The sequence below is a fragment of the Phyllostomus hastatus genome, unplaced genomic scaffold (assembly GCF_019186645.2).
Source record: "Phyllostomus hastatus isolate PE091 unplaced genomic scaffold, TTU_PhHast_1.1 phas_contig_41, whole genome shotgun sequence".
In the NCBI taxonomy this organism is placed as follows: Eukaryota; Metazoa; Chordata; class Mammalia; order Chiroptera; family Phyllostomidae; genus Phyllostomus; species Phyllostomus hastatus.
This window is the reverse complement of record NW_025333876.1, coordinates 11,051,436-11,065,800: the sequence shown is the minus strand read 5'-3', so window position 1 is coordinate 11,065,800 and position 14,365 is coordinate 11,051,436. Positions and strand designations below refer to the sequence as shown.

At 36.4% G+C, this 14,365-nt stretch overlaps 1 protein-coding gene across 1 annotated transcript in view; it reads right to left on the bottom strand.

Moving 5' to 3' along the window:
* Nucleotides 1–14,365, bottom strand: part of MFSD14B (major facilitator superfamily domain containing 14B) — a gene marked incomplete at its 5' end in the record, with an annotated part of 129,975 nt that overhangs the window by 72,513 nt on the left and 43,097 nt on the right. Inside the window, one exon of the mRNA XM_045844778.1 lies at nt 12,865–12,927. Within this exon, the coding sequence (XP_045700734.1) occupies nt 12,865–12,927 (63 nt within the window). The remainder of the gene's footprint in view (nt 1–12,864; nt 12,928–14,365) is intronic.

The window sequence follows — 14,365 nt, the reverse complement described above, 5'->3', positions numbered from 1 at the left end:
ATGGGGGGAAAGGGGAAGGGTTGTCAAGGAATATGTATAAAAGGCACATGGACAAAGCCAAAGAGGGTAGGACTGATGGTGGGAGGTAGGGATGGCTGTGGTGGTAGGGGAGTGGTGGTGGAAAAATGGAGATAAGTGTACTTGAACAACAATTAAGAATAAATAAATAAATAAAATAAAATCAATAAATATATCCTCAGGTGAGAATTTTTAAAAAGTGATGCAGATGGACTCCCTTGTCTTGTAGCAGATCTTAAGGGAAAGCATTCTGTTTTTCACCTTGAAATAAATTAGTTGTGAGGTTTTCATATATTATCCTTAGGATCCTTATTAGGTTAGAGAAGTTCCTTTATATTCCTTGTTTGGATTTTCTCAAATGCATCTATGGTTTCTTCCCTGTATTAATGTGGTATATTATATTAATTGTGGTATAATATATTAATATATATTATATTATTATATTAAGCCAACCTTACATTCTTGGGATGAAATTCATTTGGCAATGGTATATGATCCTTTTTATATGTTGCTGGATTCTTGTCGAAATTTAGTCATTTTTCTTGAATGAATGTTTTCTCATTTGCTGTATGTATTAAGACTATTTTCAGAGACTTAAAATTTTTGTTTTACAATTTTCACTAAATTGTTTACAGGGAGATGGTCCACTAAGCTCCTTATTCTGTCATTCTAAATGACTCCATTTCATTCTCTTACTCTTATAAGTATTCAATTGTATGATATAATAAAACATTATGTTCTACTGCAAAAAAAAAAAAAAAGACAAAGGGTAGCTGAGTATATTAAAATACGATCCAAATGTATGCTGTCTACCAGAGACACACCTCAGGACAAAAGATGCGCACAATGAAAGTGAAAGGATTAAAAAATATTCCATGCAAACGGAAACAAGCAAAGAAAGCTGGGGACTTCTGGTCAAGATGTAAGTACAGGTAAACATGGTTCATCTCCTTGTAGAACCACAGCAAAAATTTCAACTAGACTACAAAACAATGATCATCCAAAAATGCCAGAACATTGAACTGTTTGGAAGTCCAACACCCAAGGATTAAAGAAGTAACATTCATCCACATGGGTAGGAGGGGCAGAGGTGTGGAGAAGCACGGAGAGGTTCAGAGATGAGGAATGGGCAGTCCCCCACCCACATGTGGTGGATAAAAATCAGGAGCCATACCATGGGAGTGATGGTCCCAGTTCCATGCCAGACCACCCAGCCCAGGGTTCCAGTGCCAGGAAGATAAGTCCCCATAACTTCTGGCTATAGAAACCAATTGGGGTGGGGTAACAGAAGAAACTGTGGAATTTTCAGGAGTCTCTTCTTAAAGAGCCTGTAATAAACTTAGGACTTAAGCAGACTCACTCCCTCTGGGCTCAAGTACTAGGGAAGCAGCTGGAAGGGCAACAGTGGCATAAGGGGAGAAATTAAAGTGTCAAAGCATCAGGGTGAGTGCTGGAGGACAGGTTCCTATTGGAAAAAACACCAGAGGCCAGGCAGCAGTACTGTCCCTTTTCAGAGCCCTCCAACAGAGCTACAGAGCAGTTCATCAACTTGGTTTATACAAGTTGCCATGCCCTGGTGATTACCCAGGGCTCCACCCCATCCAACTTACTGGTGTACTTTCATATAATAGGCCAAGCTACTAAGACAGTGAGTCAAAGCAGCTCTACCTAATACACAGAAATAAACACAGGGAGACTGCCAAAATCAGGAGACAAAGAAATCTGGCAGAAATGAAAGAACAGAACAAAACTCCAGAAAAAAAAACTAAATGAAAATGGAGATAAGCAATCTGTCAGGTGCAGAGTTCAAAACGCTGGTTATTAGGATTATCAAGGAACTCACTGGCTACTTCAACAGCATAAAAAAAGATCACAAGAAAAAGATCAAAACTGAAATTGCAATAAATTCACAACTATCAACAAATGAATCTAAAAAAACAAACAAACAAACTAAGCAAACAAGCAAAACAGAAACAGAATCATAGATATAGAGATCATTTGGAGGGTTATTAGGAGGGGGAAAGGGAAGAATGGGGGTAAAGGTGCCGGCATTAAAGAGTACAAATTGGTAAGTGCAGAATAGATAGGGGGATGTTAAGAACAGTATAGGAAATGGAGTAGGCAAAGGACTTATATGCATGACCCATGGACATGAACTAAGAGGGGATTGCCAGAGGGAATGGGGGTACCAGGTAGAGGAAGGCAAAGAGGGAAAAATTGGGGACAACCGTAATAGCATAATCAATAAAATATATTTTTAAAAAATATCAGGGTAGCAATACTTATTTGACAAAAATCGATTTTAAAACAAGGCTATAGTAAGTGACAAAAAAGGACACTACATAATGATAAAAGGAGCAATCCAACCAGAGGATATAAGTCTTGTAGACATTATGCACCCAACATACAAACACCTAAATATATAGAGCAAATCCTAATGGACATAAAGAGAGGGATCGACAGTCATACAGTCATTGTAGAAGATTTAACTGTCCCATGGACATCGATGGGCAGACCTTCCAGACAGAAAATTAACAAGGAAACAGTAGTGGTAAATGACACACTAGATCAGATAATTTTAATTTATATCTTCAGAGTATTTCACCCCAGAGCTGCAGAATATACATTCTTTTCATGAGCACATGGCATATTTATTCTCTAGGACAGACTACATGTTAGGACACATAAAAAAAATCTCAGTAAGTTTAAGATAGAAATCATATCAAGCATCTTCTCTGACCATAATGCTCTGAAATGAGAAATCAGTCACAAGACAAAAAAATGAAAAACTCAAACACACGGACACAAAATAACATGTTATTAATCAATGAATGGGTTAACGATGAGATCAAGGCAGAGATCAAAAGCTACCTGATGACAAATGAAAATGAATGCACAACAACCCAAAATCTATGGGACACAATGAAAGCAGTCCTCAGTCCTCAGAAAGAAGTTCATAGCATTATAGGCCTAACGAAAGAAGAAAAATCTCAAACAATCTAATCCTACACCTCAAAGAACAAGGAAAAAAAATAAGCCAACAAAGCCCTAAGTCAGTAGAAGCAAGGAAATAATAATGATATGAGCAGAAAACACAGAGACTGTAATAAACAACCCCAAAGATCAATGAAACCAACAGCTGGTTCGTTGAAAAGATTGACAAATCTTTAATGAAACTCATGAAGGGGGGAAAAAAAGAGGGCCCAAATAAATAAAAGATTTGAAAGAGAAGTAACACAGAAATACAAAGGAGTGCAAGAAAATATTATAAACAACTATATATCAACAAATTGGAAACCTGGGTGAAATTAATAAATTTCTATAAACATACCATGTGCTAAATCAGAAAAAAAAAAAACAGAAAATCTGAATAGAACAATTACAACTAATGAAGTTGAAGCAGTAATCATAAAACTCCCAGCAAACAAACATCTTGGACTAGACAGCTTCATAGACAAATTTTACCAAACCTTCAAAAAAAAAACTAACATTGATCCTCCTCAAACTACTTCAAAAATTCCAAGAGGGAAGATTTCCAAGTTCATTTTATAAGGCCAGCATTATCCCAATTCTAAAACCTGTAAAGACACTACAAAGAAGAAAATTACAGGCCAATATCCCAGATGAACAAAGATACTAAAATCCTCAACAAAATATTAGCAAACTGGATCCAGCAATCTAACAGTGGAAAATTGTAAGTGTGGGAAATTATAACCCACCCCACCACTCCTTTGACATTTTTTTAAAATTGCTGACTCTGACTAAGATGTGACTTGTAAATGAACAGCATGTTTCTATAAGAATCATGGGAACTAGTTTCAAAAGATATAGAATCTGACCTTCAAACATCTCAGTTCCAGGAGATTTGCTGACATTCAACTGTGGAGCCAGGATGATGTGAATCCATAACAACAAATCAGAATGATGCACACTGGACTTGCCTTATTGGAATGGACTGTGCTAATCTGTACATATAGAACTTTTCAACCCTCTCCCTTAATCTCTTTGTTCTGTTCCTCTCTTCCTCCTTATAAAAACCTCTGCCTTCACTGACAGGTGCAGATGGTATTTGATACATGAGTCTCCCATGTACCCAAGGAGAGATGGGCTTTGAGACATGGGTCCCCCATCTTCCCAGGAGATGGGCTTTGAGATGTGAGTCTCCCATCTTCCAGGTTGTTGCCATCTGAAAATAAACAACTTTCCTCTACATTAGCACCCACCTCTTGAGTATTTGCTTTTATAGTGGCAGGCAGTCAGACCTGCTTTTGGTTACAGCAATACATTAAAAAGATCATACAGCATCAAATGATATTTATTCTGGGGATGTAAGGTTAAACAATATTTGCAAATCAATAAATGTGACACATCACATAAACAAAATGAAGGGTCAAAATCACAAGATCACAGTAACTGAAAGAGCATTTGATCATATCCAGCACCCATTTATGATAAAAACTATCAGCACAGTGGGAATAGAGGGATCATACCTGAACATAATAAAGGCTGTATATGACAGACAAGTCCATAGCTAATATCATACTCAATGGACAAAAACTAAAAAGCATTTTCCCTAAGACAGCAATGTCTGCTTTCATCACACTTACTCAACATAGTATTGGAAGTCATAGCCACAGCAATCAGACAAGAAAAAGAAATAAAAGATCCAAATTGGAAAAGAGGAAGTAACTGTTATTATTTGCAGCTGACATGTTACTGTACATAGAAAACCCTAGAGCACAGGTGGCAAACACAAGAACTGTGGGCAGAATCCGGCCCTCCACACTGTTTTATCCAGTTTATCACCTTGATTCTACCTGGTGGCAGCACCAAGCTCCTTTCCCCTTGTTACATTTACACAGTCCTAAAATTACATTCAGCCCTTTGAAGGCAACTGGGAGGTTGATGTGGCCCCCGGTGAAAATGAGTCTGTCACCCTTGCCCTAGAGATTCCATCAAAAACTACTAGAATGGGTAAATTCAATAAAGTGGCAGGATACAAAATTAATATTAAAAAACAATGGCATTTTATACACCAATAATGAACTATAAGAAAGAGAAATTAAGAAAACATTCTCATTGCAGCAAAAAAAACCCCAAAAGGTACCTACAAATATATTTAACAAAAGAGGTAAAAAACCTATACTCAGAAAATTATTGGATACTGAATAAAGAGACTGAAGGAGATACAAGTAAGTGGAAGGATATACCAGGTTCATGGATAGGAATAATTAACACCATTTAAATGTCCACATTATCCAAAGCAATCTATAGATTCCACACAATTCCTATTAACATACTAATGGCATATTTCTCAGATCTAAAACAATTATTCCAAAAATCTATATGGAACCAAAACAAAAAAACAAAACAAAACAACCCCACCCCAAAAACAAACAAACAAACCCCTGAATAGTGGGTTTGTGGAGGGGAGCAAAAAGGAAAAAATTGGGACAATTGTAATAGAATGACAGTAAAATATTTAATTAAAAAAAAAAAAAAAACATGCCCTGGCTGGTATGGCTCAGTGGGTTGAGCCACCACACAATAAGCCACCAGTAGCCTGTGAACCATAGAGTCACAGGTTCGATTCTCAGTCAGGGCACACTCTTGGGTTGCAGGCCAGGTCCTCAGTTGGGGGTGTGAAAGAGGCAACCACATATTGATGTTTCTCTCCCGGTCTCCCTCCCTTCCCCTCTCTATAAACATAAAAAAATAAAATCTTGAAAAAACCCCACAACAAATAGCTTCAGCAATCTTGAGAAAGAAGAATAAAGTGGGAGGTACCACAATACCTGATATCACACCACCAGACATCACTCTATAAGGCCTGGTACTGGCAGTAAGAACAGGTATATAGATCAATGGAACAGAACAGAGAGCTCAGAAATAAACTCACACATTTATAGTCAATTAATACATGACAAAGGAATCAAGAATATACACTGGAATAAAGACATCCTCTTCAATAAATGGTCACGGAAATATTGAACAGGTGCATGCCAAAAAATGAAACCAATTTATGCCATACGCAAGAATAAACTCAAAATAGATAAAAGATTTAAATATAAGTTGTGAAACCATAAAAATCCTAGAAGACTATGCAGTAAAATCTCAGACACCTCTAGTAGTGATATTTTTGCTTCTATATCTCATCAGGCAAGGGAAACAAAGGAAAAAATAAACAAATGGGACTATATCAAACTAAAAAGCATAGCAAAAGAAACCATCAACAAAACAAAAAGGCAACCCACCGAATGGGAGAATATATTCACCAATGACACCTCTGATATGGGGTTAATTTCCAAAATATACAATGAACTTAACAAACCCAACACCACAACAAACAACCCAATTTAAAAATGGTCAAAGGGGCTGAATAGACAAATGGACATTCAGATGGCCAATAGATATGAGAAGATGCTCAATGTCATGAATCAGAGATACAAATTAATACCACAATGAGATATATCCTCATACTTGTTGGAAAGGCTATCATCAATAAATCAACAAACAATAAGTACTGGTGAAGTTGTGGAAAAAAGGGAACCCTAGTGCACTGTTGGTGGGAATGTAGACTGGTATAGTAGCCACCGTGGAAAAAGTATGGAATTTCCTAAAAAAATTAAAAACGGAACTGTCTTTTGACACAGCAATCCCACTGCTGGGAATGTATGTGAAGAAACCTAAAACACTAATTTGAAAGAATATATGCACCACTGTGTTCATTGTAGCATTATTTACAATAGCCAAGATCCAGAAACAATCTTGGTGCCCATCAGTAGATCAATGCATAAAAAAGCTGTGGAACATTTGCACCATGGAATACTACTTGGTCATAAAAAAAGAAGGAACTCTTACCTTTTTCAACAGGATGGATGGACCTGAGATTATTATGGTAAGTGAAATAAGCCAGTCAGAGAAAGTTAAATACCATATGATTTCACTCATGTGTGAAATGTAATAAAATAATTTAACAAATAAAATAGAAACAGAAGTATAGATACTTATATTAAACAGACTGACAGGTGTCAGATGGGAGAGGAATGGAGGCTGTTTGGATGGAGTAAGCAGAACACATAGACATGGACAACAGTATAGTGACAGCCTGAGGCAAAAGTGGGGATAGGTGAAAGTGGGCAAAAAGGAGGTAAGTGGATGCAGAAAGAGACTTTACTTTGGTCTATGAGTGTACAACGCAGCATGCAGATGATGTTTTACTGAGTTGTACACTTGAAACCTATATGGTTTTATTAACCAATGTCACCCCAATAAATTCAATGAAAAAAAAAAAGAATAACAAAACATGAGAAAAAATAAAAGCAGAGAAGGGGGACTAAGACTAATGAGAAGATGACATGCTATTTAAGATGGCAGCTAATCAGTGAAAGCTTTACTGAAATTGACATCTCTGTGAGGAACTGAAAGTTAATGAGTCTTGCCAGTATGGCAGAGAAAGCAATCCAAGCAGCAAAACAGTTGTTACAAAGCCCTCAGACTGAGGAGGTTGTGGCTGCGGCAACATCAGCAAGGGTGTGGAGAAGAAAATGGGGAGGCCGCCAGGGGAAAAGTTGGGATTGGTTGCAGATTCCTTACTGAGAAGGAACCAGGTACAGTTTTGATTACAGACCAATTTGGAAGGTAGCACCACAGAATTTGCTGATGGATTTATTGGAGAATCAAAATTGTTAAATGTGACAATATTATTGAGAAAGAGAAAGAGAGAGAGCGCACGCATGCACAAGCACACAAATATCAAGATAAAAGAAATTATTGTTCAAGACTTGAGCCACCTATCTTTCAGTAGTCTAGGAGATATTGCGAGGCACGTATACTGCTAGTTAGAAACAGGGTTAAGAAATAAGCTAATTTGAAAGCATTATCAAAAATCAAGTTAAGAGACTTCTGGCCAAGAAGGAGGCATAGGTAGACACACTGTGCCTCCTTGCACAATCAAGATAGGGACAACAACAATTTAGAAACAGAATAACAACCAGAACTGACAGAAAACTGAACTGTATGGAAGTCGGACGACCAAGGAGTTAAAATAGACACATTCATCCAGACTGGTAGAAGGGATGGAGTCCGGCAGCCAGGTGTGGGTCACGGCGTGGAGAGCACAGAGTGTTGGGACTGGGCGCGCAAGCAGCAGCTGGCAGATCCCGGCGGAGGGGTGGCAACCGGCAGACCCAGCGAGGCAGCAATTGTGAAGCAAGGCACTGCGTGCAACTCAGGATCCTAGAGCTGGAAAATAGAGCCTTGGGGCACTGACTGAAAACACCTGTGGGGGTTAAGGCACAGGGAGAGACTCCCAGCCTCACAGGAGAGGTCACTGGAAAGTCCCACGGGGCGCACAAGCCTACTCACACGAGAACTGGCACCAGAGGGGCCCAGTTTGCTTAGGGGAAGTGGCAGAAGGGACTGAGGTCCAATGGAGAGCAGAGCAAGCACCATTGTTCCATCTCGGACCCTGCCCCCACATACAATCACAACCCAGCGACGGGGGTGCCCCACCCTGGTGAACAGCTAAGGCTCTGCCCCTCATACATAACAGGCGTGACCAGACCAAAGGGGGGAAAAATGGTTCAAACAGAAGAACAAATGAAAGCCCCACAAGCAATTCTTTTAAGTGACCGAGAGAAGCCAACCTATCAGATGCACAGTTCAAAGCACTGTTGATCAGAAAACTCACAGAATTGGTTGATTTTGGTGGCAAATTAGATGAAAAAATGAAGGCTACAATAAGTGAAATGAAGAAAAATGCACAGGGAACCAATGGTGATAAGAAGGAAACTGGGATTCAAAACAGTAGAGTGGACCAGAAGGAAGAAAAAAACATACAATCACAAAAGAATGAAGAAATAAGAATTGAAAAAAATGAGGAGAGGCTTAGGAACCTCCAGGACATCTTTAAAAGTTCCAACAGCGGAATTATAGGGGTACCAGAAGGAGAAAAGGAAGAACAACAAATGGAAAACTTATTTGAACAAATAATAAAGGAGAACTTCCCCATTCTGGCAAAGGAAGTAAAGGAAGCTCAGAGAGTCCCAAAGAAGCTGGACCCAAGAAGGAACACACCAAGGCACACGATAATTACATTAGCCAAGGTAAAAATGAAGGAGAGAATCCTAGAAGCAGCAAGAGATAAGACAGTAAACTACAAAGGAGTTCCCATCAGGCTGTCATCTGATATCTCAAAAGAGACCTTGCAGGCAAGAAGGGGCTGGAAAGAAGTATTCCAAGTCATGAAAGGCAAGGACCTACATCCAAGATTGCTCTATCCAGCAAAGCTTTCATTTAGAATGGAAAGGCAGATAAAGTGCTTCTCAGATAAGGTCAAGTTAGAGGAGTTCATCATCACCAAGCCCTTATTATAGGAAATGTTAAAGGGACTTATCTAAGAAAAAGAAGATAAAAAACATGTACAGTAAAATGACAGCAAACTCACAATTATTAACAACCACACCTAAAACAAAAACAAACACAAACTAAGCAAACAACTAGAGCAGGAACAGAACCACAGAAATGGAGATCACATGGAGGGTTAGTAACAGGGGAGTGGGAGGAGGAGAGGGGGGAAAAGGTATGGAGATTAAGTAGTATAGATGGTAGGTAGAAAATAGACAGGGGGAGGGCAAGAATAGTATGGGAAATGTAGAAGCTAAAGAACTTATGACACATGGACATGAACTAAAGGGGGGGAATGTGGGTGAGAGAGGGTGTGCAGGGTGGAGGGGAATGAAGGGGGGGTAATGGGACAACAGTAATAGCATAATCAATACAATATATTTTTAAAAAAATCAAGTTACCACATGACCCAGCAATTGTAGTTCTAGGTGTACACCAAGGATGAAGTAAAAACATGTCTACCTGAAACCCTGCACACAAATGTTCATAGCAGCCAAAAAGTGGAAACAACCCAAATGTCCATCAACTGATGAATGGATAAACTGTGGTATATCCATACAATGGAATAGTAGCTATAAAAAGAATGAAGAACTAATTATGTGCTACAACACAGGTAAACCTTGAAAATTTTATGTTAAGTGAAGGAAGTCAGTCACAAAAGACCATTACCCAATATGATTCCATTTATATGAACTGTCCAGAACAAGCAAATTTATAGAGAAGAAAGTAGATTTGTGCTTGCCTAAAGGTAAAGAGGTAAGGGAGAAATGAGGAGTGACTGCTAATGGGTACAGGATTACTTTGGGGGGTAATAAATTGATTGTGTACTGATGACTGCATAAATGGGTGACTTGCATGGTATGTGAATTATATCTCAATGAAGCAACTACCAAAAAAACAGAACAAAACAAAACACCCAAAACTAAAACTGGAGAACTGTTTCTACTCATGTCCTTTCTTGGTGCTCACCCAAAATCTAAACCTTCTCTTTCATGCAGTATAATTGTGAACTTACAAAGTAAAAGTTAAGTGTAAAAAAATTACAAAGATTAACAACAGATATAAAATCAGAAACTAAAACTCGTCCATAAATTCATACACTTTCAAACTTCAGGTGCTTCCTTTTTAATCCTTCCCCCAACCCCCATCCTCACTTATATACATGTATTTTGGGACTGAATAAAACTGAAACCATACTGTATAGTTTTATATCATTTTGTAGTATGATGTTCTTCGAAAAATGTGTTCATTATGCCTGTATTAATTACATCATATGGCTATACAACAACATATTTATTCTTTTAATTTTAAGGTATTTAATTATTTCCAAGTATACTGTTATAATAGCTCTTTACTGGACTATCTGAATAACTCTATTTGATTAGAACAATTCTCTAGAAATAAAATTACTTTGTTAAAATATGTGAATATTTTTAAGGATATTAAAATACTACCTTTTGGAAATGCCATAGCACTTTATCTTCTCACTGACAATGCATAGGGGCCCAACTTGCATACAATGAACTAGTTCTTCAGTTTAAACTCTTTAACCAATATGTTTGTGAAAAGATTACCTTACTTATTTTAAGATTCACTGCTTACTTGTGATAAGCTTTTTTTTATGCTGCTATCCTCTATAGACTCACCAGCTTACATCCTTCTTTGCCTTTCTGGGATATAGTCATTTTCCTATGGGTGTACTCTGAGAACTTGATTATGTATTCTTCCTTCTATAGAATATACTGCAAAATTTTTGTCATTTTCTTTTAATTTTGATCATAATGGTTTTGACTTACCAACGATAACATATTTATGTAAATAGCTCAATCTTTTTCTTTCTAAATTCTTGTTCTAAAATAAACCAGTTGTTTCCTGAAATAACTGATGGTCACCAGATTTCTTTCTAATAGTTTTTGGTTTTTAATTTTTTTCTTTGCAACATTTATTGAGTATTTAGCACATGAAGATGTTTTGCTAATAACTTTGTATACACAAACTCATTTAATTATCATAATCACCCTATGAGAAAGATCTTTAATCCTTCCTTCTCATTTCATGAATAATGAAACTGAGGTTAGGGAGGTTAAATTATATGACCAAGAATAACACAGGTGCAGAGCAGAGTTTTAAAAGCTAATGCAATCTGAAGCCACATTTATTCCACTGTGCTCACATGCATATTAAGATATCTTAATAGATCTATGCTTTGGTATAGGGTTCTATCAGTATACCCCCACCTCTAAAATAATAAACAATTATTAAAGTACATAAATTTAGTAAGTTGAAGTTTAACAGTTATTGAAGCTGAATAAGTCTGTCTAAGACCTTGAATCAAACTAAAACCTTCTGTTTTATTATTTTTTTTCTTTGTTAAACATCATGGATGTCTCTAAGTGGAAGTACGGCATTCAGCTTTAGAGTGTAACATGGTTGGTTTTATTTTGCAGAATGAGACTAAAACACATTTTATTAACTAGTCCACAGGACCAAAGATCTACGAAATAACTCCACCAAGAATCTACTGTAAGGACAAACCTACCTTATCATTTTGATCAATGCTCTCTCTCATATATTTAGTTTGTTCTTTTTATCTACCCTGGTGCTTAAATAACTAATACCAGATTCTTGATAATATAACTCTTGTTTTCAATGAGTATTAAAAACTTCTTGTTTCTACTTTTATTTAAATTGCCTTGTTTTACTTATGTTGTCATAAACATTCTCAAATTATTTTTCAAAATAGGCAAATAATAAATAGTATTCATTACAATTAATGCTGCTCAAAGCTGTGAATTCAGCAAATTCCTATGGCTGAATTCAGCAAATTATTAGGGCATAACTTTAAGTGTTCTGTTCAGCAGAAAGTATAATTATGCAGATTTATATATCCCAAAGCTGGGAAGGGCAAATTAAATGTTATTCCTGTATACTTTACTATAAAGTAAAACTGGACAATAACATTATATTTTAACATTTCATTTAAATTAAAAAGTTACATATTTATAAGCTTTTCTGATAAATATCACATTAAAATTTAAACAATAAATTAAGGCTAATTAAGTTAAGAGGTTGAGAACTCAAAAATTGTGGTTAGAATACCAGCCTTGTCAAAAGACTATATACCCAACTAAATCTTGATACTTTTGCCCATGTTATTTTATTGATAGGCAGAGAAATAAAAAGTTCAAAGAATTAAACACTTCATAAGCTGCATTGCACATGTTAATTTTTTAAAAAGTACTTGTTTTACAAGTAAATCACTTTATGCCTTACGGACTTGAATTATATTTTATTTAGATGTTGATAATCCAGCTAAAAATTTATATTTAGGTCTCTCAAGCAAATAGTAATTGTTTTCCCAAACCCCATTTAAACCTCCAGAGTTAAACTAAAATTCTTGGCTTCCTTCACAATGAACCACACAAAAATCATTCTTACCTTTACACCTTGAATGAGACCATTCATAAGGAATGTGTGTTGAGGAAATGTTTCATGTAGAACCTACAAAAGGCAAACAAATATCAAGACAAATTCAAAAGCAAATTAAAGGGACAGATTTCTACTTCTGTTAATGGTAAGTAAGATGGAACCACGCAATGAACAATTTTTAAGTTTCAATAAAATATGAAAAGTATCCTAAATATATGGAAAGGTAACAAGATAGTGAGGCAGAAATCTACATAAGACAAGAATCTAAAAAGGTACTCTAGCCCTGACTGGTGTGGCTCAGTGGATTGAGTGCTGGCCTGAGAACCAAGAAAACACAGGTTTGATTCCCAATCAGGGCACATACCTGTGTTGCCAGCCAGGTCCCCAGCTGGGGGCACATGAGACGCAACCACACGGTGATGTTTTTCTCCTTCTCTTTCTCCCTTCCTTCCCCTCTCAATAAAAAAATAAATAAATACAATCTTTTTTAAAAAGGTACTCCATTCAGTTACTTTTGCTCCAAAAGCATTTGCAACAACAACAACAAAAAATCGTTAAATTTACTACCCCTTCAACCACCAACAATTTTAAGCAGGTACCACAAAGGTTTTTATTAACCCAGGTATGGGCCTGCAGCTCAGTTTTATGTCACCTAAGTAGTTCAGGAAACATTAAGCCTTAAATTTGGATTATAATGATTCCAGACTGGTAGCACCTCCACACGTCTAACAGAAAAAATCTAAAATCACTGCTGGGAAAGCTATCATCTAGGCTGCAAATCAAACATACATACACATTTTTTCAAATATACATAATAAGCAGTACATAATCAAAGGTAATTAGATACAAAAGGAAGTAAGACACCATACACAAAAAATAGTCACAAACAAGCAAAAATACAAACAGAAACAGACTATCAAAGACTTAACATTTTGGAATTATTCAACACAGACTTTAAAATAACTGTGCTTTCCATGTTCCAAGATATAGAAAATAAGCTTAGTACTCTTGAACTAGACACTACAGATAGCCGATTTTAAAAAGAAAAAGAAATTCCAGGATGGAATCTTTTTTCTAGATGAATTTTTTCTGTGTTAAAAATAAATCAATAAAATTTTGGTGAACAAGAAAGTTTCTCAAACAAATTTTAAGAAAAACAAACGACCAAAAGAAAAAAATTAATAAACAGAATTACATAAAAATTATAAATTTATCAAAAGACACTATTAAAAAGAATAAAATGCAAGCCAAGGAGGGAGAAAAGACATTAGCAATAGATGTTTGTGTGTAAAAGCACAAAATACACATTCATAAATGCCAAAAAAGAACTTGAATCCAGAATATATGAAGAATTCCTACAAATGAGAAAAGAACAGACCCATTTATTTAAAATGGATGAAACACTTGAACTGACACTTCACAAAGATAACCATATGGCCAATAAATATATGTAAAAGGGGTTAACTTCACTGATCATGAGGAAGATGCAAATTAAGACCATACTGTACTC